Source organism: Rhinatrema bivittatum, chromosome 2, assembly GCF_901001135.1.
Source record: "Rhinatrema bivittatum chromosome 2, aRhiBiv1.1, whole genome shotgun sequence".
In the NCBI taxonomy this organism is placed as follows: Eukaryota; Metazoa; Chordata; class Amphibia; order Gymnophiona; family Rhinatrematidae; genus Rhinatrema; species Rhinatrema bivittatum.
This window is the reverse complement of record NC_042616.1, coordinates 439,524,975-439,552,753: the sequence shown is the minus strand read 5'-3', so window position 1 is coordinate 439,552,753 and position 27,779 is coordinate 439,524,975. Positions and strand designations below refer to the sequence as shown.

The 27,779-nt window shown below is 41.3% G+C and overlaps 1 protein-coding gene across 2 annotated transcripts in view; it reads right to left on the bottom strand.

The window, feature by feature from the left end:
* CDH18 (cadherin 18) overlaps nt 1-27,779 on the bottom strand; it is a 1,107,921-nt gene that overhangs the window by 706,040 nt on the left and 374,102 nt on the right. For both annotated transcript variants that reach the window (XM_029590319.1, XM_029590320.1), the window contains exon 3: nt 7,728-7,847. In XM_029590319.1, coding sequence (XP_029446179.1) covers nt 7,728-7,847 — 120 coding nt within the window. The remainder of the gene's footprint in view (nt 1-7,727; nt 7,848-27,779) is intronic.

The window sequence follows — 27,779 nt, the reverse complement described above, 5'->3', positions numbered from 1 at the left end:
GCACAAGTCAGTCTTGCACATGCTGACCAAATTTTAAAAGCTGTCCAGATGCATATGTATCTCCCGCTGTGTGCACCTCTCATGCAGTTTCAAAAAGTGACATGATCTGTGCATTTTGGGGCATACATGTGCCAATGTGTGTCTACTTGGTTAATAACAGTTAATGGACTTCCGCTCCAGGAACTTGTTCAAACCTTTTTTTAAATCCAACTACAATAACTGCTTTAGCCACATGCTTGGGCAATGAATTCCAGATTTTAAATTGTGTATTGAGGGAAAAATAATTTTCTCCAATTTGTTTTGAATGTACTACTTACCAACTTCATGAAGTATCCCCTAATCTTTGCACTTTTTGAAAGAGTAAATAATTGATTTACATTTACCTGTTGTATTCCACTCGTGATTTTATCAACCTCTATCATATCCCCCCCCCCCCCCCACCTCAGCCATCCATTCTCCTAGCTGAATAGCCCTACCCTGTTTAGCCTATTCTTATAGGGGAGCCTTTCAATTCCCTTTATAATTTTGTTCACCCTTCTCTCTTCCAATTCCACTATATCATTTTTGAGATGAGGTGACCAGAACTACACACAGTATTTCAGGAGCGGCCTCACCAGAAGCGATACAGAGGCATCATGATCTTTCTCCATTTTATTCTCCATTCCTTTCCTAATAATTCCTAATATTCTTTTTGTATTTTTAATGGCCAACACACTGAGTATAGGATTTCAAACTATTGTCCACTATGATGTCCATATCCTTTTCCTGGATGGTAACTCCCAATATGGAACCTAAGATCGAGTTACTACAGTGTGCTTATCTTTCCCCATGTGCATCACTTTGCACTTGTCCACATTAAATTTCATATGCCATTTGGATGTCCAGTCTTCCGGTCTTTCAAGATCCTTCTGCAATTTTTCACAATTTCTTGTGATTTAACAACTCAGACTAAGTTTGTGTTTCTGCAAATTTTATCACCTCACTCATTGTTCCTCTTTCCAGATTAGTTATAAATAAATTAATAAGCATAGGTACCGGTACAGGTCCCTGAGGGACTCTGCTGTTTATACTACCCTACTAAGAAAATTGACCATTTAGTCCTACTCTCTGTTTCCTATCTTTTAACCAGTTTGTAGCATACAATAGGACATTGCCTCCTATCATGTGACTTTTTAATTTTCTCAGGAGTATCTTCTTGGGCTCTTTCTAAAATGTCTTCTGAAAATCCAAATACACTACATCCACCGGCATACCATAAACCACATATTTATTAAATCTCAAAAAATGTAGTAGATTGGTAAGGCAAGATTTCCCTTCTGCAAATCCATGCTCGCTATATCCCATTAAACCATGTCCTTCTATATGTTCTGTGATTTTGTCCTTTAGAATTGTTTCCATGATTTTTCTCTGCACTGAAGTCTGACTCACTGATCTATAGTTTCCTAGATCAACTATAGAGCCCTTTTTTAAGATCAGGTTTATATTGGCCACCATCCAATCTTCAGGTTTAATGGATGATTTTAATGACAGGTTACAAATTATTAGAAATAGATCTTCAATTTCATTTTTTAGTTCTTTCAGAACTCTGGAGTGTATATTATCTGGTCTGGGAAATTTTCTACTCTCTAGTTTGTCAATCCACCTGATTACAATTTCTCTGTGATTTGTTTCAGTTCTTCTGAATCATAACCATGGAATACAATTCTAAGCACAGCTATTTCCACAATATTCATTTCAGTAAACACCAAAACAAAGAATTAATTTTGTCTTTTCCTGATGGCCTTATATTCCCTAAGTACCCCTTTAACCCCTCAAAAATCTAATCAGCCTAACCAACTCTCTCACAGGTTTCCTGCTTAGGATATATTTTTTAAAGTTTTTATTATTAACTTTTGCTTCTATGGCCAGCTTCTTTTCAAATTCTCTTTTAGCCTGCCTTATCAATAATTTACATCTAACTTGCCAATGCAAATGCTTTTTTCTATTTTCTTCAGATGGATCCTTGGTCTAATTTTTGAAAGAATTTCTTTTGACTAAAATAGCCTCTTTCACCTTTAAACCATGCAGGCAGTCATTTGACTTTCCTTTCAGATATTTTCAATTTGTGGAATACATCTGTACTAGGCTTCCAAGATGGTACTTTTAAACAATGATCACACATGATGTAAACTCTTATTCTATGTACTTCTAAATACCTACCCAGAATGCCCCAGACCATCCCTTTTTCTCCTTAACATTTACCATCATAGTGTAGATATACACATATCCTTGAGGTTTATAAAATAGCATGTATGCATGTACATTATATTTATGCACATATATACTCTGGGGTAGATTTTAAAATGTGCGTGCAGGTGTAGATGTACGTGCGCTACCCGACTTGCACACATGTATGCCAGATTTTATAACATGCGTGCGCACGCTATGAGCCACACTGCCTTCCCCTGTTCCCTCCCCCCTAGCCTGATCTTCCCACCCCTTCCCCTAACCTTTCTCCCTCCTCGCCCTACTCTAACCCCTCCTGAACTTTGACATCTTTTGTGCCTGCCTCCGGGCAGGCACAAGTTGCGCACGTCAGCAGCCTGCTGGTACGCAATCCTCTGACACAGCGGCAATGGATGCTATGTTGGAGGCCTCTGGCCCCATCCCTGCTCTGTCCCTGGACCACCCCGCCCATGCCCTGCCCCTGGACCGCCCCTTTTTGCAAGCCCTGGGACTTACACGCACCCCAGGGCTTTACACGCGTCGCTGGGCCTTTATAAAATAGGCCCGGCACAGGTAGGGCTTTTAAAATCCAGCCCTATATGTGTAACTCCTACATAATTCTATGAAAATTCCCTCATATGTACAATATATATACTTGCCTTTTAATTGAAAACATTTTCCTGAATCAGTGTTCATGGGTAATTAAAGGAGCTCTACTTTAGATGGAAAACATACAGATTATCATTTACATAAAATCATACTAAATGAGTAGACTATTTTATTTAAAATAAAAAAGTATAACCTGCATATAATAATATGATTTTTGTGGGATATAATGCAAAACTCATAATATTATAAAACAGATAAACAGATATACAAGTTAGCAATAAAAAGTATAAAACAAATGAATCTGTGAAAGCTTCATATTGTGTCTAGAAAATACATATTACTCACAGGGATGTGCAATCGCTTTTCCCGAATTAAGTAATGTCAATGAAATTGCCTAATTTGAAATGGTTCGAGAGAACCGAAAAATGATTTATTTTTCCAAAATTTTGAAAAATTCACACTCCAAATAGTGCACACTAACCTGAAAATTGGGACCCCCGAAAAAAACAAAACACCAAATCACGAGAAAAATGAAATTCTCACGGGGGGGGGGGGGGCAAAACGAAGCCCAACACAATATTTTTCCCGAAGCACCTCTCTAATTACTCATAGACAACCATATGGTCTAGGAGATCAAGGATAACTCATATACTAACCAGCTGGAAGAAAAATAAGAACAAACAGGCATTTTAAAGATCTAGCTCAAAATCTTGCTGGAATAAAACTGTTTTTCATGGTTTTTTGAAAGATTGAGTGTAAGTCATAGCCCATAGTTGTTCAGGTAAAACTTTCCCTAATGAGAAGCCAGCAGTAGAAAAAGCCCAGTTAAGGGTTTCATCAAGGTGGACAAGGTAGAGAGAGGGTATTTCCAGAAGCCCAAAGTGAGCTGACCTCGAGGATCAGGGTGAATTATAAATGTGCAAAATAGAGCTAATCTATGTCAAGGATATGTTATTCAAAAGTTTATGAATGAGGATGACTAATCTGAATTTAATTCTCCATTGAACAGGGAGCCAGTGCAAGGAACTAAGAATAGGTCAAAACCCATGCAAAGAATTTTGCATGAATTTTAGGGTTCTAAGAGAGCTGATAGCCAGTGTAAACATCATGTGAGCCCAATAACAGTTTTAATCTATGTAATAAACATAATTTATAAAGCAATGACTTAACTGTAGCTTTGATTTGGGGACACATGGATGATTAGCATCAAGGACCAGAAATAAGTTATGCATTTGCATCTGTACTGATAACTTACAGACTTCAAAGTTAAATACAGAGGAAGCATCAGAAAAGGGAAATCTACTCAAAATAGTCAATTCTGTCTTGCCAACATTCAGGCTGATACTGTAAAGTGAGCAAACTGTTTAACACGCTGTTGGACAAGCGTTTTGGACATGCGTCCACAACCCCTTATAGAATAAGGGATTTAGCACGTCCATAACATACATCCAAACCCACCCAAAACTAATAGCGCTCATCACATGCAAATGCATGTTAAAGAGGCTATTAGTAATTCACCCTAAATACCGTAAAAAAAATGTGCACCAGACCCGAACATTTTACGCTCAGAAAAAGTGTACAGGAAAGCAGAAAATACTGCTTTTCTGTACATCCTCCAACTTAATAACCTAGCAATATTAAGTCAGAGGAACCAAAAAGCTAAAAAAAAATAAAAATAAAAATAAATAATAAAATAAAAATGTGCAGGCGGGTCAGATTAGGAAAATGGATGCTCAGCTTTATGAGTGTCCATTTTTCTAACACGTTATCATCGAGTTTGGAAAACAGATGCTAGTAAATTTGAGCATCTGTTTTCTGAACCCACTGACAGCCACCTCTCATGGGTTTCCACAAGGATGTGCTAGGGACGCACTATTGTCCCTAGGCCTCCTTTTTAGCCTGACCCCTCATTTAACTACAGTATCGCGTGCCCAGGAGAGGTGGTTGGGTGCACGTTGGGAAAGTGTGCGGTCAACACTGAGTGCCCATTTTCCCGTGCACTTTACAGTATTGGCCTGATTGAGTGCAAGTTTATTCAAAATAGCCAATCCTTTATAGCAGTAAAGTAAATGGAACAATCTCAAACATCACAGATCACAATAACATTGGTAAAAATAAATGAAAATCATCAGCATAAAATGTATAAGTTGTTTCTAAACCCATAAAGTGACAGTAAGATAGTGGAGCAGCCAATAATGTCAAGCCATGGGGGATTCCTGTAATACTTTTGTGCTATGTAGAAAGAAGAGAAACAATTCTAATTTGTTATCTGCGGCCAGATAAATTGAAGGAAAAAATGTTCAAGATATCTTAAAGGTATATAAATAGGAAAGAAAAATCTTATGATTTAGATATATATCCAAAGGAATCATTACATAGTTTATTCCCCTATCAAATCCCCATCTAATGTTATCTAGACTAGATAACAAAGTACTGAAAATTTTTCTTAACTTCAAAATGATATTGGTCAGTGATGGAGTTATTGTACATTAAATCTGTCAGGTGGTTTAATACCACAGTTATAAAAATTTGTTAAAGGAATGGAAGGGATAAAATAGGATAATAATAATCAAGAATAGAAAGATGGGCAGTTGTTTTCTTTAAAATTGGAGGAAAAAATGCTCACTTCAGAGTGGAAGGCAAACATTTTTCAGAATGAGAAAGATTAACTTTATCAGATATCTGAATATTAATGTACTCATGAATAGCTTTCAGCAGGTTTGCTATACATGGACTTAGAGGACAGGATGACAAATTCCTTTTACTGATAATTTGCACTATTTCTTTCTGAGTTGTTAAGGTAAAGTTGTTTCATTTTATCTCACCCATGCTGAACTCATCATTTGGTACTTCTTTGTCACAAATAAATCTGTTACAGATATTAGTCACTTAGGACTTATTCACCAAAGGTTTTCTCCCATTTTGTGTCTATGCAGAAAATGCTTAGTATATAGGACCCTTTATTTTAAAAATGAGGCACAAAGTTCTCACAACAATATGGACTGAAAGCAGAGTTTTGTCATTTACTAAACTTTGCATTTGTACCAATAAGATGCTTGACTGTTTGAGAAAGTTGATGTGAACTCTCCTGCTCAGCTGGAAAGCAGTATAAATATATGATATATTCAGAAAACAGCAGGAATATGGTAAAGTCTGATGTAATGCAACACATCACTTACTCCATGCTATATTAGCAAAAATTCATTATTTATAGTTAATAAAGAAATTTGATAAGATTTTAGCCAATAAAAACGGAGATACAGCCCAGAATATATAAGGCTGGATTTTAAAAGGGCCATGCACACAAATACCAGCAGGTACGCACGTGGCTGGGCCTGTGTGCGCCGCACACATTTTTTAAAGGGCCCGGCCTGCCGGGAAAGTGGCTATTAACCACTGTCCCGGGAAGCGCATGCTGGCAGCCGGCCGGCGCACAGAAACTGCTTCTGTTCCAGAGGAGCAGTAAGTGGTACGATAAGAAAATTTTGGGTAGCTAGGTAGGGGTTAAGGGTAAGAGGGGAGAGGGGAGAGGGGAGAGGGGAGGAAGGTTAGGCAGGGATGTAGGGAAGTTCTTTCCTAGTCTGCTCCTTAATTGGAGCGGACTGGGAAGATCTGGGGAAGTCCGATTGTGTCACCGAGCGTACTATTCAAAAATTCACCCCCCCCCCCCCGCACATGCCGCCCATACTCGCGCGCCAGTCCAACAGATTTTATAACATGCATGCACCATTATATTGCCCCATGAACTCTGACAAATGTCTATACTCTTCAGTAAAGTGATTTCTTCAAGTTCATATGGACAATCAATGATACAGGAGATTTAGAACTAATTTGTTCTCCCAATTGTTTTTCTAACCACTAAAAAGCAACTAATATTTTTTTCTTGCATCAATGGTTAATGGTTCAATAAGATCATTTTACCACATCATTGCCTTCCTATTACAGAATGTGTATATGAATGACAGACAAGTGAATGATATAAGAGCCTATTTGGTAACATTAGCACCTGAGAAGATGTTATTAAAGAAAATATACTTGCATTTTCCTTAAGAAGAGGGAGAGCTCATTTTCACTTGTTTTTACAACAAAATGTTTACATTATTATACAGACCTGCTGTATGTGTAATATATAATACCGCAAGAAAAGTCCAGAAGAAGAAGCTAAATGCAAATGCTAACAAAAAGCACAATTTAAATGCAGACTTTAAGTAGCCCAAACAAAACTTAATGGTGAACCAGAGCTCTAAATTGCCTTCCTTCTGCAGGCTGCAAGGAAAGAAGAGCTTCCCTTTCACCAAAATCACTGTGATATAATCCTGGGTACGGTATCATAGATTACGTGGCTGTTTCAGTAAAAGGGAAGGGTTTTTTTTTCCCTTTGGCCCGCAATATGAGGGCACATTAGAGCTTTGTGATCACCAGTTTCATGGGAATTTCAATGTTATAACAACAAATAATCAGTGGTAAAATGACTTTGTTGTAACAAACAGGAGAAAAAGCAGAGGGAATTTTTCCTCTGATTTTTTTTTTTTTGTTTGAACAATAAAATTCCCAGGAAAAGTAAAATTACTGAAAATGAAGGTCCCTATATTTTATCCATACGTGTCCATATAAGCATTTCTGTTTCCGTAATTGAATAGTCAGCTTTGAACTCAGATTTCTGTCTTCAGTTCCAGACGTTTAATCTAATAAGGACAAAAGACCCTGCCCCCTTCCCCCCCCCCCCCACCCCATGACCAGTAGACAAACGTTACAACAAATAAAACAATAGGCTGAATTTTAGACAATACAATATTTGAGATAAACCTCCAGTCAGCTGATTAAGCAAATGTGAATGTCTAAAAAAATGAATCTAGTTACCAGCAGACATGTTATCAAGATTTAAGATTAACCAAAGAATATAGAATGGTCACCTGTTTTAGGATCAACAGAGAAATATGGCTGTCCCTGAAGAATGCTGTATACCACCCTGGCACTGTTCCCATAGGTGGGGTCATCTGCATCGGTAGCTGTTACCTGTAGAACAGAGGTACCTGTGTATCCAGGAAGACAAAATGTAATTGATATAAGTTAGGACATATGTTCTTCTCAAGCAATTAAATATCAAAGGGATTTTATTTGGGGGTCATTCATAGATCAAATCTGAAACTTCATGTTTTTTGGGGGGTGTTTTAACAGCCAAAAATCTAACATATATGCATGTAAAGGGAAAACGACATTGTACAACTCAGTTGACTTTGTAGAGAGGATTCTCCTAATATAAAAATTGTATTCTGTATGTTTTCCCTGAATCTCTTCTCTGAACGTGAAGGATGCTAGGCGTGGATTAGTAAAATGATAGAGGGTATCCATGGTGAACAATCACAAAATGATATCTACTGATTCTATATGCAGCCCCCCACTCCCCTCATATTTAATGGCAGTAGTACAAAACAATGTTTTGCTCTCAGTTTTTTTATCCATGCCTACTGGATAACTGAAATGATCTCATCGGAGACATAATATTTTCAAAGAACAAACCAAACTGTTTTTAACTATTGAAAAATTAGTTGAATTTTATTAGGTATGAAGCAATTTGGTTCCTACTTACAAAAAATTTCAACTTGTGAAATAAAGAGTGTGTGTTTTCAATTGACCATACTTGGATAACTTTTTTTCTGACTGTCTTTAGTCAAAAGGAATATTTTAAATGTATGGCATACTTCGTTTCTTTCTATTTATGTTAAACTGTTCTAAACATTCCTCATGATGATGATTCAAATGTAAAAAGTTCATCCAATATACCAATTTGCCACTCTCAAAAATGAGAAATGTAATTAACTTCAAAAAATAAAAATAAACCTAGTAGGAACTACGTGGCCAATGTACTAACCCAAGCGTGGGAACATAGGAATGACACAATACCAGCTCATTTAAACAAGGTAAAAATATCTTCATGGGGTTTATTTTTGTGAAAAAAAATCCATGTGAAAATATGGACTTGCAACTTTGCATGATTTTCCGCATGTAAATGTATTATGGAGAAATTGCTAATGAATTGATTTACTTGGCTTTCCAGCTCATTAGTGATTTAATATAATTTTTGTGAACATCTTTGCAAATACAAACTTGCATGTAGAAACTTGGAAAAATAGCAAGCATACCAAACTAAATTTCAACCATGCACATTATTTTCATATGCTATGTGGGATCCAGTTTGTTCATAAGTTACTACATCAGCCTTTATGAAAGATAGCAGTCCATCTCCTTTGAAAAATTGCATACTGCAAATTATGATGAGTTTTTTCAAGTTTAATTTGGGGTAGAATCTCCAAATTAGTTTGTTTTGTGCATACCTTGACAGGAATTGGATCTCACATGTAAGCCAGGGCATGTTGAGTATGACCTAAATCTCTCAGGTTTACTGCTGGTACTCATCTTAATGCATGCATTGTGCTAGTGACAGCTTCCCTCTGGAATTCATATGTGCAAGCAGCATACCAAGGGGCACTTGGAATTGTAGTTTAAAATATCTGGTGATGCCCATTACATATGGTACTATTTCTGTATATTTCTGCCTCCGTTTCTTGGTCTCTAACCGCATTGCTTGGTACTTGATTATCATCAGCAGTATAGTCACTTTATTCTGAAATTTCTATTAGTAATGCTGTTCTTGTGCTTTTCCCCTTTACCACTGTCCAGTTTTCCAACATCAAGCTTTTTATCGGTTGGAATGGAAATGTCCCAGGGGATCACAACTTCTTCATTCTCTGCAGTTCATTCAGGGTCATGATACCAGTGTTTCAACTGTGAAAGCCCTCCTGTGACAATTTATTTCTTTCAAAAAGTAAAAGTCGATGCAATAGGTATCCTCACCTGGTGACCTTAAATCTACTTCTTTCTTAGTAAGGGGAAGTTGTGAAAAGTTTTAAAGTGATAGGAAAGATAAAAGGTGGACTTTAGTCTTAGGACCTAATTCACTGAGCTTTTTTTTCTCAAATGGTAAAAGGGTCTTAGGCACTTAGACTCCGAAGATAAATCTGAAGTGCTTAATGAAGCAGTTTAATAAAAACTTAAGAAACTGCTGAGACTGAAAATTTGTATGCATGTCTCAAATAATTTGCTGCACTGTTAGTCCCAACAGGATCCATGCTGAATGGAAACTTTAATAAGAGAAAATTAGGGGAAGATTTATGAATGCTTGGCATACTGGCCTAACTAGTTGAATTGCCTGGAGCTTTAGAGAGGAATCAACATATTTGCAATCCATCAGGATTAACTCCAATAGCATTCTGCTCAGGAAAAGAGCAATTTTACCTGCAACATAACAAGATTTAGGCACTAGTCACTATGTAATTTGATAAAGATTTTACACCCATACTTTAATAACACTCATTGGTTTCTGCTTGTCATTGTAAATAGCATGGAGTAATTTAACATATTTACAGTATATGCTGCCTTAAAGAAAAGCAGAAACATAAAATATGGCAGGAGAAAAAAGACTGCCTGGTCTGTCTAGTATGCTCTCGTGTTATGCACATTATTGTGATTGCCACGTTAATGTACTTGAATATGTAGAAATAAGGGTCAAAATACAAGTCGTAGATGATTCCTTTTTATTGGACTAACTTAATACATCAAAAGCTAAACTCAATTCAGTGAAGAAACAGCATAGTTAGTGTTTACTGGTAAAACTATTCCTATCTCAGACACAAATTACTTCAGTCTTTAAAATCCGCTATTAATGCAGATGTGAATTCACCCCTATAAAATTCAGCTTCTATTACTTAAATTATGTATTAGCTTAGCATTTATTATTTGAGATGCTTTGCCTTAGCCCAACCAAACCTTGCAATAAATGAGTAATAGATTTCCAGTAGCATCCACATTGAACTTTCTTACAACCCATTTGAAATCAGTATCAAACCAGTTTCCAGAACAGTACACAGTAGCTGAAGATAATTCATTTTGCATTTGAAAAGCATTTTGATATATTTCTAAGCAAGACCTAGATTTATCAAAATGATATAAATATTGCAGAAATAGTGCTCACAATAAAAAAAGGGGCATGGTAAGGGTAATGTGCAGCCTGAGGTATCACATAGGTAAATATCACATACGGCATTGTTTCATTGCACGCAGCATTGTGTCAGCACATGCATTGCGTCATCACGTGGCGCATTGTGTCAACTCATGCCACTTAATTTTTTCAGTTTATATACACAGGCTTCCTGCAGCTGCCTCTTTGAGGGTATGTCAGGCATTTGGAGAGAAGAGAGGAGACTAGGTGAGTTCTTGGTTGGAGTTTAGTGGATAGTGATTTCTGAGTGAGTTGTCTTGTTGGTTACTGTTTTTCCTTCTGTTTACCTTGATCTTTGTGTTTTGTCTAGCTGTGTGTATGAAAGTTTGTGTTTGTCACGTTTGTCATTTTCTGTGGAGATGTGAGGAGGTGTGTGGAGGAGGAGTGAGGTTGTGTGTGGAGGTGACGAATGGAGGAGTGAGGAGATGTGTGGAGGAGGTGAGTGGAGGAGTAGAGGTGTGTGGAGGAGGAGGTATGAGGAGGAGTGTGGAGGAGGTGAGTGGAGAACCTGAGGAGTGGAGGCATGAGAAGGTTTGTGGAAGAGGAGTGAGGAGATCTGTGGAGGTGGTGTGTGGAGGAGGTGTGTGGAGAAGTGAGGAGATGAATGGAGGTTTTGAAGCGGATGGAACATGAGAGGAGTGGGGAGAGGAGGGGAAAGAGGGAGGAGAGGAGGCAGGATTATGAAGGCATGGGTGCTAGGGAAGGAGGAGTAGGAGTAAGGACAGGGACAGGAGTAGAGAGAGGAAGGAGGAAAGGAATAGGAGGAAATGGGAGGGGGAGGGGGAAGTGGATAGGCTGTGGGGATGGAAGAAGGAGGAAGGCAGGCTAGTAGAGATAGTCAGAGCAGGGGCAGGAGGAGGGGAGAAAGAGAGGGGAGAAGGGAACAAGATGGTGAGTGAAGAAAGGGAGGACACCTCTCCGGAAGAGGAAGTGGTTTCTCCTTCAGGCAGCCAGGCAACACCACACCAGCATCTCAGGAACATACAGGTTCAGCATCATGGAGAACAATATGGTGATTGCAAGGGTCCTGCAAAATTATGCCATGCTGTTTGGTAACTGGGTGTCCAAGACATCCAAGGAAGCCAAGGGCCAGATCTGGTGAAACCTAACTCAGGCCATCACCAGGCACATTGGAGTGCATGAAGTGGGGAGCAGGTCACTCACAGGTACAGGGATATCAGGGTGCAGCTGAAAGGCAAGGTGGCAGCCAGAAACAAGTATGACAGTGGACCGGAGGAGGAGTCCCTTATCCCATCGTCCTTACCCCCATGGAGGAGCGACTCATGGAAAAGCTGGGACAGGATGTCATCAAGGGCATGGATGAGTGGCTAGACACCATGCGAGCCACAGCTGGCAAGTTCACCTTTCCTGTAAATGGGCAGGCAGCAATGGGTATACACATCATTTGGTATAAGATTCTCAAAATGCCAACAAGCAAAGTGCACCTCTGATGCCAAATGGAAAAAGGATACTAGCTGCCATTGGTACTTATGTCTTATGTTTTTTTTCTACAGCTTTCACTCATGAAGTTGCCGGTCCCACCAGGAAGCCCTAGGGTCCAGCAGGGCACCACTAACCTTTCACACATCCTTCCTCATGGATACACAGACCCAGGTGAGTGATGAAGAGAAGGAGGAAGAACAGCCACCACCTCAGGAACCATTGGCAATGCTGCAAACCCTGGGTTCAACAAGCCCACTCAATCTGTTCCTCACCCTCTCTGAGTTAATGAAGGAATAGAGCCTTGATTGGGAGCCAGCATACTAAAGTGGCAGCCCAAAGTACCATGGCCTCAGCAGGAACAGCTTACAAGCTCGGTAATGCCAGAATTGGAGGCCCAACTTCCAGCACTGGCACCATGACCACCACCAGGCCCTGCACCAGGTCTGGCACCAGCACCAAATCCCCACCTCCAACGCACGAGTCCATACATGAGCAGCTGGACCAGCTCAAAAGGAGGCATGGGGTATACCTGAGGCATATACAGGAATATCTACTGTGCCTCAGGAAGGCTGTAAATAGGAAAGGCCAGATTCTCTATGATTAAACCGCTGACAACGCCCAGAATGTAACCATGCTGGTTGGTACAATGAACAACATGATGAATGTTCTCACCCAGAAACTGCAAAGGATGCCCAAGCAATCATCTGAGTCTTCCCCAGCATCAATATAGTCAACCCCCCCTCTGCAGTAGCCCTCGTGCTGACGGGCACCAGAGGGGTAGGCCCTCAAAATCCATGCCCCTGCCAAGTGGCAAGCTACAACATGGCAAAGGGCCATGAACAATAGAGATGAGCTTTGTTTTTTTGTACCATGTCATTTTTGAGTCGGACGCTTCGGGGTAAAGTTTGTTTTTCCTCGGTTAGTTTTTGGAAAAACGAACAAAAAACTAAGTAGGGAAAAACAAAACGGGCCCAAAAAAAGACGTGGGAAATCAAAGCTTAAAAAACCCACCCCAAGCATTAAAATTTACTATAATACATTAAATACAATCCCCCCCCCACCATCCCGATCCCTCCCCAAGACTTACTAACATTCCTGGTGGTCCAGCGGGGTCCCGCAAGCGATTTCTCCCTCCGTGCCATATGGCTGTTGGGCCTGCCTCGCATCAAAATGGCACCAATAGCCTTTGATCTACTATGGTCACAGGGGCTACCGGTGCCATTGGTCAGCCCCTGTCACATGGTAGGAGCAATGGATGGCTGGTGCCATCTTGTGCTCCTACCATGTGACAGGGGCTGACCAATGGCACCAGTAGCCCCTGTGACATAGTAAGGGCAAAGGCTATCGGTGCCATTTTGAATACTGGCAGCCGACGGCGAGATCACTCCTGGACCCCTGCTGGACCACCAGGGACTTTTGGCAAGTCTTGTGGGGGACAGGAGGCCGATAGAACAAAATGGTGGTGAGGTCTGTAATAAAGATGAGATGGACCTTTACTTTCCATTAAAGAGCATCTGGAGATTTTTCACAGTAGTGACAGGAGTGACAACAAGAAGTCCCTGAAGCAGCGGCTCATGAAACGTGGACACGTCAGACTCTTGAAATCTGGACTCCAAAGCGTGGTAGCACAAGTTTAAGGGAAGTACTCATTTCCATAATTTAAAAAAATAATAATTACAAAACCGTACGAAAATTGAAAAAACAAAATAAGAAAATATGCTGTTATGGACCGATGATTAAAGAAAGACTCGTAGCAGTGAAAGCACAAGTTGTATATTTGCCAACCGTGGGTGTGTATGAAGGTCCTATATCACTAGTAAAAAGAAGTCATTAGAGGCATAAGAATAACACTGCTATTAAAGATTATAAACTTTTGGATATAACGTGATTGTCAGAAGGTAATTGAAGTCTCCCATTATTACCGCACTACCAATTTGGTTAGCTTCCCTAATTTCTCTTAGCATTTCACTGTCAGTTTCACCATCTTGACCAGGTGGGTGGTAGTATGCTCCTCTCACTATAGTCTTCCCCGACACACAAGGGATTTCTACCCATAAAGATTCAATTGTGCATTTAGTCTCATGCAGGATGTTTATCCTATTGGACTGTATGCCATCCTGGACATAAAGCACGACACTGCCACCTGGGTGTTCCTCTCTGTCATTGCAATATAATTTGTACCCTGGTATAGCACTGTCCCATTGGTTGTCCTCCTTCCACCATGTCTCTGAGATGGCAATTAAGTCTATGTCATCATTCACTGCTATACATTCTAATTCTCCCATCTTACTTCTTAGACTTCTGGCATTAGCATACAAGCATTTCAAAGCTTGTTTTTTGTTTGTATTTTCATTCTGCTTTTTAATTGATAGGGATAAGTTAGACTTTTTTAGCTCAGATGAGTTTTAAATTACAGGCACTTGGACTACTTTTCTTATTATTGGAACCTCACTGTCAGGATGCCCTAATTCTAATAATTCATTAGTATCCTTTGAAGATACCTCTCTCCGAACCATGCGCTGCTGAGCAACTGTCGGCTTTCCCCTTTGTTCTGTGTCTTGGCATGCCCATATGACAGTAAGCAAACCTGTACTAGGTATATCAATAAATATGTAAGTGTTTCTCAGCTATGCAATGAGGCAGTAAAATGGGAAATATGTCAATGAAACCATAAACTCTCTACCTGTAACTTTAGGCTGTGCCTTTAAGCTTCTGAGCTCTTTCAGATTGCAGCTGTAGCTGACCGTGCTCGAGGGCCTGCTGGGTTGGCATCACACTAGTGCCACTATTGCATCCACATGTGAGTGCTAGTATGGGGTCCGCTGGGGAGGGTCAGCAATCCACATGCCACTAGCTGGCCACAAACTCTCATGACACACATGCCTCTTACTGTTATTATCAGGCTGAACACGATATGCCAGTCACATGTATTTGATGTCATATTTACTTTCACAACTTTTTTTTGTGTATAGTCTACTGCTCCATTGTCAAGACGAATCCTAAGTGAGCATATGTGTTTTCTGTGACACAATAACATACACAGAGAAGCAGTAGCTAACAGTGTAATGGCCTCCCTTCCCTGGAAGGGGATGTAGTAGGTGAGGCCCATCTGGCAAAGTATTGTTGTATAAGATTTTGTCGAAGCTGGCTGCCATGCAGCATGGTGTCATGACCTCGTGTGGGGACACATGGAGGATCCAGGGGAGATCTGGAACAATATCCATTCATAGTCTATGGTGTAGAGTGAGATTATGGAAGACACAGCAGAGCAGCAATATATCTACTACTTTGGGTGAGGCATACATTAAAGCTCCATCTGTCTTGTCCAAACAGCGAAATTGACTTTTAAGAACACTGAAGGTGCATTCAATGACACAGCAAGTAACATATAAGGCCTCACTGTACCTTGCCTTTGCTAGCGTGTTGGGAATGGCAATCGGGGTGAGAAGCCAGGTCCAGCAATTGTTCCAGAATCTTCTGTGGCAATGACAGATTTAAGCTATCAATTATAGCATTGTCACTTGCAGATCTGGCTGGCAAACCAGTTCATCCTCTAAGACTGTATAAGGTAGGCTGTACCTTTCCTTGCATCTTAAAGTCCATTGGGCCTAGCCTAAGTACATATTATATGGCTGTGGGCCAGTATATATGCAAGTTAGCAGTAGACAAAAGTAGCTCAGCTGTTCAGGACTACTACATCGCATCTGGGTATTCCAACAATTGCATGCCAGGCACTCACTACCAAGCTAAGCCTACTACTGTGTAGCAGGCTGCCAACCTTGAAGCAATACATAAGAGCTGCTACACCTGTGTTAGCTGCAAATACGGTACCTGATGGTATGATTTTGAATGTCCCTGCCGGCTCTGCAGTATGTCCTCCATAGAAACCCATTTGTGAGCCCTGACACAGGGAACATGCCACAGCAGCAACATGCATAGGACACTGCTTTGTGCTGAGGTATATGAGGATCAAGACAAACTGTGGGCGACAATCTGGATGATATCTCATTAACAGACCACACATGATCGTGTAGTGCCAACAGTGTGTACACTTCAAGCTTGTCATTAACCAGTGAGATGTAAATCGCTCAGAATGGGAGGATAGGAATAGGGCCCTTTTGACAACGATCATGAGGAAAGTGTATAATGCCTTTTCACACACCAAGTTTTAGGGCCGGGCAAAGTTTGCTGTCTCTGGATTTGCAGGCGTCTGCAGCATGGGGTGAAAAACACCAGGCCCTGGGCCAATGGCCTGCTGATATTAGTGTACAAGCCACTTGTCAAGGCAGCAATGCTTTTCCTGCCCCCCAGCCACCCCCCATTTATGTGCTGTTTGCCACAAACACATAGGCTGAGATGGGATATAGAAAGAAACATCTATCTTACCTACGAGCCATCCCATCATGGTACAGGCCATCCTCAAAATTTTCAAAGAGATCTGATTACCTAAGAATAAAGAAATCGTGTGCATCTCCTGGGAACATGGCCACCACATCAAAGATGATCACTCGAGCATGACAGAGCACTTGCACGTCGATGAAGTGGAAGAGCTTTCTGTTGCGGTATGTCTCCTCCCTGTCATGGGGTGGAATGATGGCCATGTAAGTGCAGTCAATAGCTCCCAGAACATTGGGAAAGTTTGCGAAGGCATAAAAGCCTCTCTTCAAGTCCATCAAATTCTGCCTGTCGCAAGGAAATGCTATTTATTTATTTATTTATTTTTAGATTTTTATATACCGGTGTTCCTATATGAAATAAAGATCACATCGGTTTACATTGAAACAGAACATGAAAATTGCCAAAAGGCATTACATAGAACAAGGTTATGAAACTTGGAACAGTGTACATAAGTTCAAAATTTAACAATAACGTTGTAACATTGATGACCAAAAGATAAAGGAGAAAAAAAAAAAAAAAAGACTTAAACAATTAAGTTGACAGGTCTTATTGAGCATAAAAATTATAACGTATAAGTGAGAAAGTCTCAAGTGTCCTGCAGCAAGAGATTAGATACCGAAGTAGGTAGTGGTATGGAAAATGGGGGTTTGTGAAGAAGATATGTTCTTGCTGGTTGGAGGGGAAAAATGATGATCATGGTCCTGGAAAAGCTTGGCTAAAGAGCCAGGTTTTAAGTTTTTTTTTGAATGAAGAGTGGCAGAACTCAAGCCGAATGTCTGGTGGGAGCGCATTCCATTGAATGGGGCCTGCTGTAGATATGGCACGTTTATGATGCGAGGATTTTGTTGAAGGTACATAGAGTGTGCCTTTATATGCTCCTCTGATGGGTCTAGAGGAGGAGTGAGGGCGTAGTTGGTTACATAATTGAAGAGGAGAGATATTGTGAATGGATTTATGAATTACGGTGAGTACTTTATATAGGATCCTTTGCTTTATAGGCAGCCAGTGGAGGAGCTTGAGAATGGGGGTGATGTGATCTCTTTTATTCGTATTGGTAAGGATTCTGGCTGCAGAGTTCTGTAGCATTTGGAGGGGTATGATGGATGAATATGGAAGGCCAAAGAGAAGCGAATTGCAATAGTCGACTTTTGATAGAATAATGGCTTGTAGGACCATCCGAAAATCTATGTAGTGATTAATGCGGTCAGAGACTGCTGTGATGACCTGGTTTAGACAGCATGAAAAAGTGGTTTGGGATATTCCCCCCATGACCCCTACTGTCATTTAGAAAAAGCTGCTTGCCATGAAATGCAGGGTGGCCAACAGTTTGGTAAGTCCAGGCACAGTGTGGGAACTTTCAGTGGCTGGATCCAAATCCACTCGGATATCTTCATATAATTCCAGGATAGCCTGAGAGCTGAGGCGATACCTGCAAACCACATAGTTCTCTGGCATGCCCAGCAAAGATGTTCATGGAGGAAAGATTTGCTCCTTGTATCTCCAGCGCCATGGCCAACAGCATGCTAGGCACTGCCCTAGGCCACTACTCCTTGGGGCATGTGGCTCTGCCTGTGCTGCAGGAGTTCTGAACATTTGTCATCATCTGTAGCAAGCCTGCTGATTCATCCTGTATCCCGCAACAATTAAACTCGCCACAAACTTATAGCTTTAGGAAAGTCAACCAGGAAAGAACGGGTGTTTTTACTGGGCCTGGAAGACCTGGCAGGTGTGTCCGTTATCCTTCCTATTTTTATCATGAGCGATAAGCGCTGCAATAATAACGAGATCCACGATATCAGCCATGATAAAACCTTTCCCACCATACCACAAAAAAAAAATGGTGTAGTTATTTCCGGCTATAAATCCCGCGATAGTGTGCATTACTCTATCTCATGCTGCACTAGGAGCCCCTCATTTCCATTTACTCTGTCCAAACTTCTCCCACTGGAATACTAATTTTAAATTTGCATACTCATTTTGTGATGCAGTCACGATGTAACTGCGCGTGTTAGGGCCCAAACGCGCATGATAATGCCCTAACATAAAATGATAAATGGCCCTGCTAATTTGGTAAGAAAGTCTTGTGGGAGAAAAGTAGTGGTAATGGTCCTTAATACATAAGATCACAACCAATACTTTTCTTCCATAAGGGTCTCTTACCAAATTAGACAATGATCACTTTGTCTTATCCCTTTCCATTTCTATCACTTTTTGGGATTTAACTCCAAAATTTAGGGGCCGATGCAATATATATGCATACAAAGCAGGCGCTGAACATTCAGTGCCTGCTTTCTTAATGCACCCCCAAGTGCCCCTCCTGAGGGCACCATGCAATATCTACTTTATAAATGGGCTCTGACCGATGGCCCGCAAATGCGCAGTAGAGAGCAGCTCTACCGCGCATGCGTGGGCGAGCACGTTGGTCAGAGCGGAGCGTGACCTGCTAAAAAACATGGTGCTGGGAGCAGCAGTAGCGGTGGCAGCGGCAGCGAGGAGCAGTAGCGGCGGTGGCGGTGGCGAGAAGCAGTACCGGCGGCGGCGAGGAGAGCGCGAAGAAGGGACCCCCAGAGATCTTCCGTCTGCGCCGTCCGAGGGTGACTGAGGGGGAGGAGGGGAGTGACTGAGGGGAAGGGGGGGAGTGACTGAGGGGAAGGGAGGAGGGGGAGTGACTGAGGGGAAGGGGGAGTGACTGAGGGGAGTGACTGAGGGGAAGAGGGGAGAGACTGGGGTAGTGATGGGAGGGGGGGTGACTGAGGGGAAGGGGGGAGTGACTGAGGGGAGGGGGGGCAGAGGGATGTGAGTGAGTAAGTGGGAAGGGTAAGAAGTTGTGGAGAAGAGAAAAAGAGGAAGTGGAGGAGGGCTGAGGGAGAGGGAAGGGTTGCGGATGAGCTGAGAGGGAATTGGAGGGGATGAGAGTGAGGGATGGGATTGAGAGAGGGTGGAGAGTGACTGAGGGGAGGGGGAGGTGAGAGTGAGGGGATTGAGGCAATGGGAGACAGAGGGTGAGTAAGACTGAGGGGAGAGAAGGGGTGAGTGACCGAGGGGGAGGAGGATGAGTGACCGAGGTGAATGAGTGAGGGAGAAAAAGTGTAGAAAGGTGCTGTGGTCGAAAATGGACTGAAAAGTAAAATTTAATGTAGCCCGTTGTTACGAGCTTAATGGCTTGTTTAAATTAAATGGTACTGCATTGGCCACTTAGCAACTGAAATGAAAAAGCAGACTAGAAATAGGATAGATTGTGAATTGTTAGGACCTTGAAGAGGAAGTGGGTGAAATATTGGTATTTAATTATGAAACAAAAGTTGCAGGGTTTAGCTAACTGATACCACAGAGAAATTCTGAAAGCAAAATATACATCTTGTAATCAGATTATTGAAAAAGCAGAGAATGCTTCTAAGGAATTGTTATCTATAGTAAATAAAGTGTTAGATAAAGAGTTGACAAATGGACAGATATGATTAAATAATAATTATACCTATCAGTAATAATTTGGCCCATTTTTTTCTTCTAAGGACAATAATTTACAGATTGATTTTGCTTCTGAAAGGTGTAAAATAGGATTAATGACATCTGACCAATGTAAGATAGAGTCAGAGAATATCTATAACAACCAGCAGTTGGTGTCATTTCATGTTCTCTGTTTTAGAATTTTAAAATATCTTGGCAAGTAAAAAAGCAACCGTTTACATCATTGTCCCTATGGTCTTTTAATTATCTTGCTAGATATGGTTCTAAAATACCTTTTAAAAAGTATTTATTTACAATATTTATTTATTTACAATATTTATATAGCACACTATTGTTGCGCTCCTCCTGCGGCTGGAGCCACAGGAGGCACTTACCTTCTTGGCCCGGGCCACCGCTGCTCCCTCGCGTCCTGAAGGCCACCCTGAAGCCTCTTTCCCATGGTGTGCAGGCCGCACCGCCGCTCCTACCTCCGTGGCTGGGGCCGCTGACATCACCCGCTTCTTTGCGGCCAGGAGGCTGCATCCCCGGTGTCCTCTTCAAGGCTGGAGCCACCCTCTGTCCTCTGAGCATGGCCCGGAGGCCACCTCTCATGTCAGGGCCTGCCCTGAGGCCCAGCTTCCTCCAGCTCCTGTGTCTTCAGCAGCAGGGAGGCCGCTGTCCAGGGTCCTGCCCAGCTTCCTCTGGGGTGGTCCCACCTCTCTTCCCCTGACTTAAAGGGACATCGCAGGTATGGTCCACCTGGAACTCCTCCCAGGGAGTTGCCTCTCTGCCCTACAAAAGGGCTCCTCAGTCAGTCCATCATTGCCTTGGCATGGAGCTAGTCATCTAGGACTAGTCCTCCCTAGGACTCCTCTGCTTCCTGTTCCTGCCTGGTGCTCCTGTTCTTGGATTCCATGTCTCATCTTCCAAGTAATTCTGATGTCTCATCTTCCAAGAGATCCTGTTGTTTCATCTTCCAAGTGGTCCTGATGTTTCGTCTTCCAAGTGGTCCTGATGCTTCGCCTTCCAAATGGTCCTGATGTTCCGTCTCCAAGTGTCCCTGACATCCTTGTCTCCTTGGCTGTGCAGGTCTCCTGTTGATCCCAGCTTTTAACCTCCCTTCCACTGAGTCCCGCCTCAGTGGTCCGGCTCCGAGTCCCATCTCTGGGCACATGGCTCCGAGTCCTGTTTCCGAGCGTCTTCCTTGAACTGTGTTCGGGTCTTCGGAACTCCTTGCTCTTGCCTCTGTCTCCTCAATGTGTGAGTTCCAAGTCTTCGTCTTCATTCCATAATCCAAGCTCCAAGCTCCAGTGCCTTTGGCCTTCATTTCCTTACGCCCTGCCTCATGTCTGGCCTGTCGCCTCTGCTGCTTCCTGTGGCAGGTCCGAAAGGTCTTGGAGTAGTTGGAGGACCACTCAGAGGCCAACCTTGCGTGGTTGGTCTCACCAAGGCGGGCAGGTCGGCAGGGGTCTGGCCATCTCCACTCCCAGACAAGCTTTGTCTTGCCGCAGGGGCACATACCTCTCACCCCCTAGCACTCTTCCCGTCCCAGTGCAACAACTGTCTAGAAATCTAGGTGGCTTACAGATAAAAAGTCATAAAATCATAGTATTAAAATGATAAAAATGCATAAAATATTAAAACATACATGCTGTTAAAACGGACATAATAAAATAAAATGCAACTGAGCTTAACCAAGACTCCAGTTCTGTGAGTACTTCTGCTATGCATATGATTCAGTAAAATGCCAAATAAAATAAATATGCTTTTAATTGATCAATGAATGCTTGAGCAAGGGCTTTATCCTGCTTTCTTTTGTGTTTCTATTATTATCACGATCATGATCATGACAAAAACTTCTAGATTGTGCAAACTACAGGCTGGTTGCTTACGTTCTTTTTTATATTAAATTTATTGAATGAGTGGTTACTCCGTAATTATCAGGTGGGTTTTTTTTATTAGAACAGTCAGATATTTGATCTTCGGTAAGCAGGCTTTCAAGCAAATCACAATAGAGAGATTGTTTTATTATGCTGTTAAACATGATGTCATGTGCTGGAAAGTCAACTGTGGTTTTCTATTGGAATTCAGCTTTTGTTCTAATTCATTATTCTGTCCTTTTGGATAAATGTAAGGGATTAGGCCTGGTGGATTTGATATTGCAGGGGATTTTCTCTTTCCTGATTGGAAGGTCAGCTATGGTAGATTTTAGGGATGCTTTGTTTGCTCCCATATTTTCCAACCGTGGAGTCTTCTAATGTTATCCTTTATCCCCCTTGCTATTTAAGGGCTAGATTCATCAAAATATTGATTGTGATAGGAAGAGGGGCCTGGCACACTATCTAGAAATCTAGGTGGCTTACAAATAAAAAATCATAAAATCATAGTATTAAAATGATAAAAATGCATTAAATATTAAAACATAAATACTGTTAAAACGGACATAAGAAAATAAAATGCAGCTGAGCTTAATCAGTTCTGTGAATACCTCTGCTATGCATATGATTCAGTAAAATGCCAGATGAAATAAATATGCTTTTAAATGATAAATGATTGCTTGAGTGAGGGCTTTATCCTTCTTTCTTTTGTGTTTCTATTATTATCACGATCATTATATCCTTTATCCCCTTTGCTATTTAAGGGCTAGATTGATCAAAATATTGCAACCACTAGGAGAGAGAGAGAGAGAGAGAGAACCTCTCTATGTCTTTGTAGTAGTTAGCTATTTATGCTACTATAGGAGGCTCACCTAGTAATCAAGGTTATCAAGCTCATCTTTGTGTGAGTTTCCTCATTCCAAAGGACATCAAATCTTCACAAGAGTGTACTGTTCTGTTCATACATTTCACTCTGCATGTCAAAGTGGCCGCTAACCCCTACACTACGACCTAAACCTCACCTCGAGTTACTAAGTGGGCCTCCTATAGTAGCATAAATAGCTGCTTTCTATGGTGCCACCTGTAGAGGTTCTCTCTCTCTCCTCCCCCCTCAACCCTAAAACACAATTTGTAAAAAAATAGCAATTTACATTATGGGCATATTGCACAGCTTAATGGCACTGAAAAAGGTATGCTTAAAATTATGTGTTATGGCTTTGCACTTTGTGAAGCCAGCCTACATTTACAAAGCCCCCGACTCCTCTCCTTTTAAAAATTAGCATTGCACCATGCGTTATGGTGCTTTTCGCATGCAAAAATGCCTTAACGCATGCGAAAATGCCATAACGCAAGTTGGAAAATAACCCCCTAAGATTCCATGCTGACTGTGGGGAGATTACACCATTGGCAATGGCTACGGTTAAAAGGGTATCTTTATGCAGATGATGTGCAAATTGTAGTACCAGTAAGCAAGGTTGAGCCATGGCACTTCCACATGTAAATGAAAATTTGGTAAGGTGTCTAATTGCTTTCTACATAATAATCTGGCAATTAATACCAAGCATGAAAAATAGATTAAATGGCTTGGCTAATGATAGACAGTCAGGAGCTGATGCTGTTAGATTTGTGGTTTGGGTAAAATATAGGGGCATGAAATATACATATTTCAATACAGCTGCAGCCTATTATTATCCGGTAATATCTCTGTTTATCTTTTTATTTCAATGTGGGAGGCCTTAAGGTTTGATGGCTTGATAACATCTGCCCATTTTATAGCATTAGGTTGTTCAAGACAGACTTCCATTTAATCTATTTTTCATTCATTTCATTGTTCAATTTAAGACTCTCATTTTGATGTTTAGGATTCTGAGAGGTAATGGCCCTGACTATCTTAAAAATAAACTAGCTTTGTACTGCCCGCATCAAGAAATAATATCAGTCCAAGGTTCCTTTCTTTCTGTTCTTTCTTTTAAAGATTTGGATTGAGATTCATTGAGAGTTACAGCTTTCTTTCTTGCGGTTAGCCCATCCTTATGGAACAGATTATTTATAGATATCAGAGCAGAACAGAAGTACTACATTTTTTGAAACAAGGTAAAAATATTTTTTCTCCCATTACTGATAAGTCTGGAACCTGATATTAATTGATTATTTCAGAATGTTAGGTTTTGCTGCCTTTTATTTTATTTTAGTTGGTGTTAATTTAGTTTAATTTTAGGGTATGGGTTAGATTAGTAAGGATATTAGGTAGGGAAGAGGGTGAGAAGTTTTTGATATTAGGTGGGAACATTTGAAGCAAGGGGCATTTGGCATGGTTGTTAGTGTCAATATTCATTTTGTGGAATAATATTGATGATTGTTGTGTTAGAGAATTATTATTTATTATTTAAAAGAACCTATAGTGTTAAATGCGGACGAAGTGAATCCAAGCCAAGAAATCTCTCTCAAGGAGTCCCCCAAGGATCCTCACTTTCCTCTACATTATTTAATATTTACCTTACACCACTCTGCCGGCTTCTTTCAAAATTGGGGTCTTCAGCACTTCATCTACACAGATGATGTTCAGATACTCATACCTTTTACCAGCACAATCACGAATGCCCTGAACACTTGGAATGCAGCTTTATCAGAAATTAAAACAATTCTTATGGACAATCAATTGGCTATCAACACCAATAAAACTGAGCTGATCATTATTTCACCTCCAAAAAATGCAACACTGAGCAACAATGGTCTTACTCAAGACATCCCCTCCATGACTCATCAAGTACGCAGCCTTGGCATCATCATTGACAGCAATCTCACGTTTAAAAAATTCATCGCTGAAACGGTTAAAAATGGATTCTTTAAGCTACACACACTAAAATGTATTAAACCTCTTTTATACCAATATGACTTCCTAACAGTCTTATAAGCAACTATTTTATCAAAGATTGATTACTGCAATGCACTGCTACTAGGTCTACCTAAAAATACAATTCAACCTTTGCAAATGTTACAAAATGCAGCTGCCCGCATCATCACTGACACAAGCCACCATGAGCACATCACTCCAGCACTTCAGTCTTTGCACTGGCTACCCATGGCTTCCAGGATAATTTATAAATCCATGACGCTTATACATAAAGCCATTCACAACAGAGATATGTACTGGTTCACCGAGCATCTACAGTTCAAAACATCAATCCGCCCAACTAGATTCCAACATTTAGCTAAACTGAAGATCCCCGCGCCTAATCTGACCAATTTTTCCTCTACGAAAGAACGTTCATTCATCATTGCTGGATCCACAATATGGAACACCATGCCCTCCGAATTACGCCAGGAACCTTGCCACAAAAAATTTAAACAAAACTTAAAAACATGGTTATTCAAAAAAGCCTACTATTAATGAACTGAGTCCTCTTCTATTCATCCTAGTTTATTTCCACAGACGCTCATATTTTGACTTTTATTTTTTCTTATACAAAGTTCTATATGGTATTATATTATTTCAGTTATTATGTTTCATTGTAAAGCGCTATGCTGAATTAATGTTTGAATGTAAACCGAGGTGATGTTACCTACGTGCCCCGGTATATAAAAATCTGTAAAATAAATAAATAAATAAATTATTTTAGATGATCACTAGCAAAAAGTACCCAGCATTTCTTGGGGTGTCTGGTCTATAACAGCCTTTGTGTGTTTGTGTGTTATCTGTGCCTGTGCCTACCTGTGTGTGTATATGCCTGTGTCTTTGTGCCTATATCTGTGTGTGGGAAAGGGGGCCTGTGCCTTTTTGTGTGTATTGTGTGTGTGACGGCACCTGTGCATGTGCCTGTGTGTGAACCTGTATGTGTTTATGTGCCTCTTTGTGAGTTATATGTGTGTGTATGTTTGTGCATGCCTGTATGCTTATATATGTATATCTTTGTGTGTGTGTGTGTGTGTACATGTATATTCATGGGTTCTTCTATATGTGTGTGACAGGACTTTGTAGACAGAGCATACTGCCTTTAAAAGTGCATCTTCTACTGTTTAGGGCAGCATCTGGTGGCCACAGACACAAGCCTTTTATATATAGAGATATCAATCATTTTAAGGGGTTGGGGGCATGGATTGGAATTTGGATAACATGAGGGGTAGGATTATTAGTGCCAGTTTTATAAAACCAATGGTGATTTTGAGGTTTGTACTTGGTTATATGATGGCTATGTGGATATTATCTTGGCTTGGATTATGTATATTGTATTTGTATTTATTTATTTAATTTAAAAAGCTTTCTAACCTGCACATTACAAGAAGTTCATGGCAGCTCACAAAGTATTACATCCATAAAAACACAAATAAAAAGAAAACAAATTAGGGGGAGCAAAAAATACAGAGCCAATTAACCTTTCTATGTTGCAGTGACTCATTCTTTGAAAGCGAGTATAAAAAAATAAACAGGCTGATGCAATACTGGCATGTGTTAAAAGGGTGGTCATGATTGAGCACCTGCTCCCTTAATGCACTCTGATCCACCTCTCCCGGGTGCCTGATTTAATATTTAAATCGGGTACTGCAGTAAAAAGGAGGAGCTAGGGGAAATTGTGTACAGCAGGCCCCCAGGAGAGGTGGCAGTCAGGTTAGGAAAATGGACACTCAATTTTATGAGCATCCATTTTCCTAACCTGTACACAGCCATGGGCCAGGAAAATAGATTCACATTAATTAAGTGTTCCTTTTCCTAACCTGACTGCCAGCACCCAGTATTTTCTGCTTTTCTATCTTTTTTTTTTGGCTCCTCAAGAATTAAAGCCTGTTCTGAGCAGGTGTTAATTTTTGTGGATTAAAATGTGCGCATTGAGAGCACTTTTTTTTTTTTTTTGAATCGGGGGGAAATAGGTAACAGCCTCATCGATATGAATTTACAAGTGATGAGCACTATTACCTATGCGCTCGATTGGAAGCACGTTTTGGATGCGCTAACCCCCTGTTTTGCTTTGTGGGTTATGGACACACTTCCAAAACACACGTCCAATTGTGAGTTGAGCTGTGCGCTATGGCTAGCACATGGTAATGCATTGGCCTGTAACTTTTTAAAGCTTTCTTGAAAGAGGTAATGACTGGAGCAGCATCAAGGGATTCTAGTAGAATATTCCATGAATGGGACCCAGAGACAGAGAATTTATAAGATACGCGCGTAGCCGCGCGTATCTTCTAAAATCCTGGATCGGCGCGCGCAAGGCTGCCGATTTTGGGCAGCCGGCGCGCGCCGGAGGGAACTTTCTTTGGCCCTCCCCTCACCTTCCCCTCCCCTCCCTTCCCTTACCTAACCCACCCCCCCGGCCCTATCTAAACCCCCCCTTACCTTTATCCACGGATTTACGCCTCCCGGAGGGAGATGTAAATCCACGTGCGCCAAGACCCGACCCAGGGGCGGTTAAGGAGGGCATGGCCACGCCCCCAGAATGCCCCGGCCTGGCACCACGCCCCGGTCCCGCCCCCAAAACGCCGCGCCCCGCTCCCAAAACGCCACGTCATTCGGCCTCGCCCCCGACACGCCCCCTTCCAAAAACCCCGGGACCTACGCGCGTCCCGGGGTTCTGCGTGCGCCGGCGGCCTATGGAAAATAGGCGCGCCGGCGCGCAAGGCCCTGCTCGCGTAAATCCGGGCGGATTTACGCGAGCAGGGCTTTTAAAATCTGTCCGTTGGAGATTAGAGGTGAGCCATGCAAAGCAATATAGATTCAGTAAATTGAAGATTAGAGTTAAGATTTT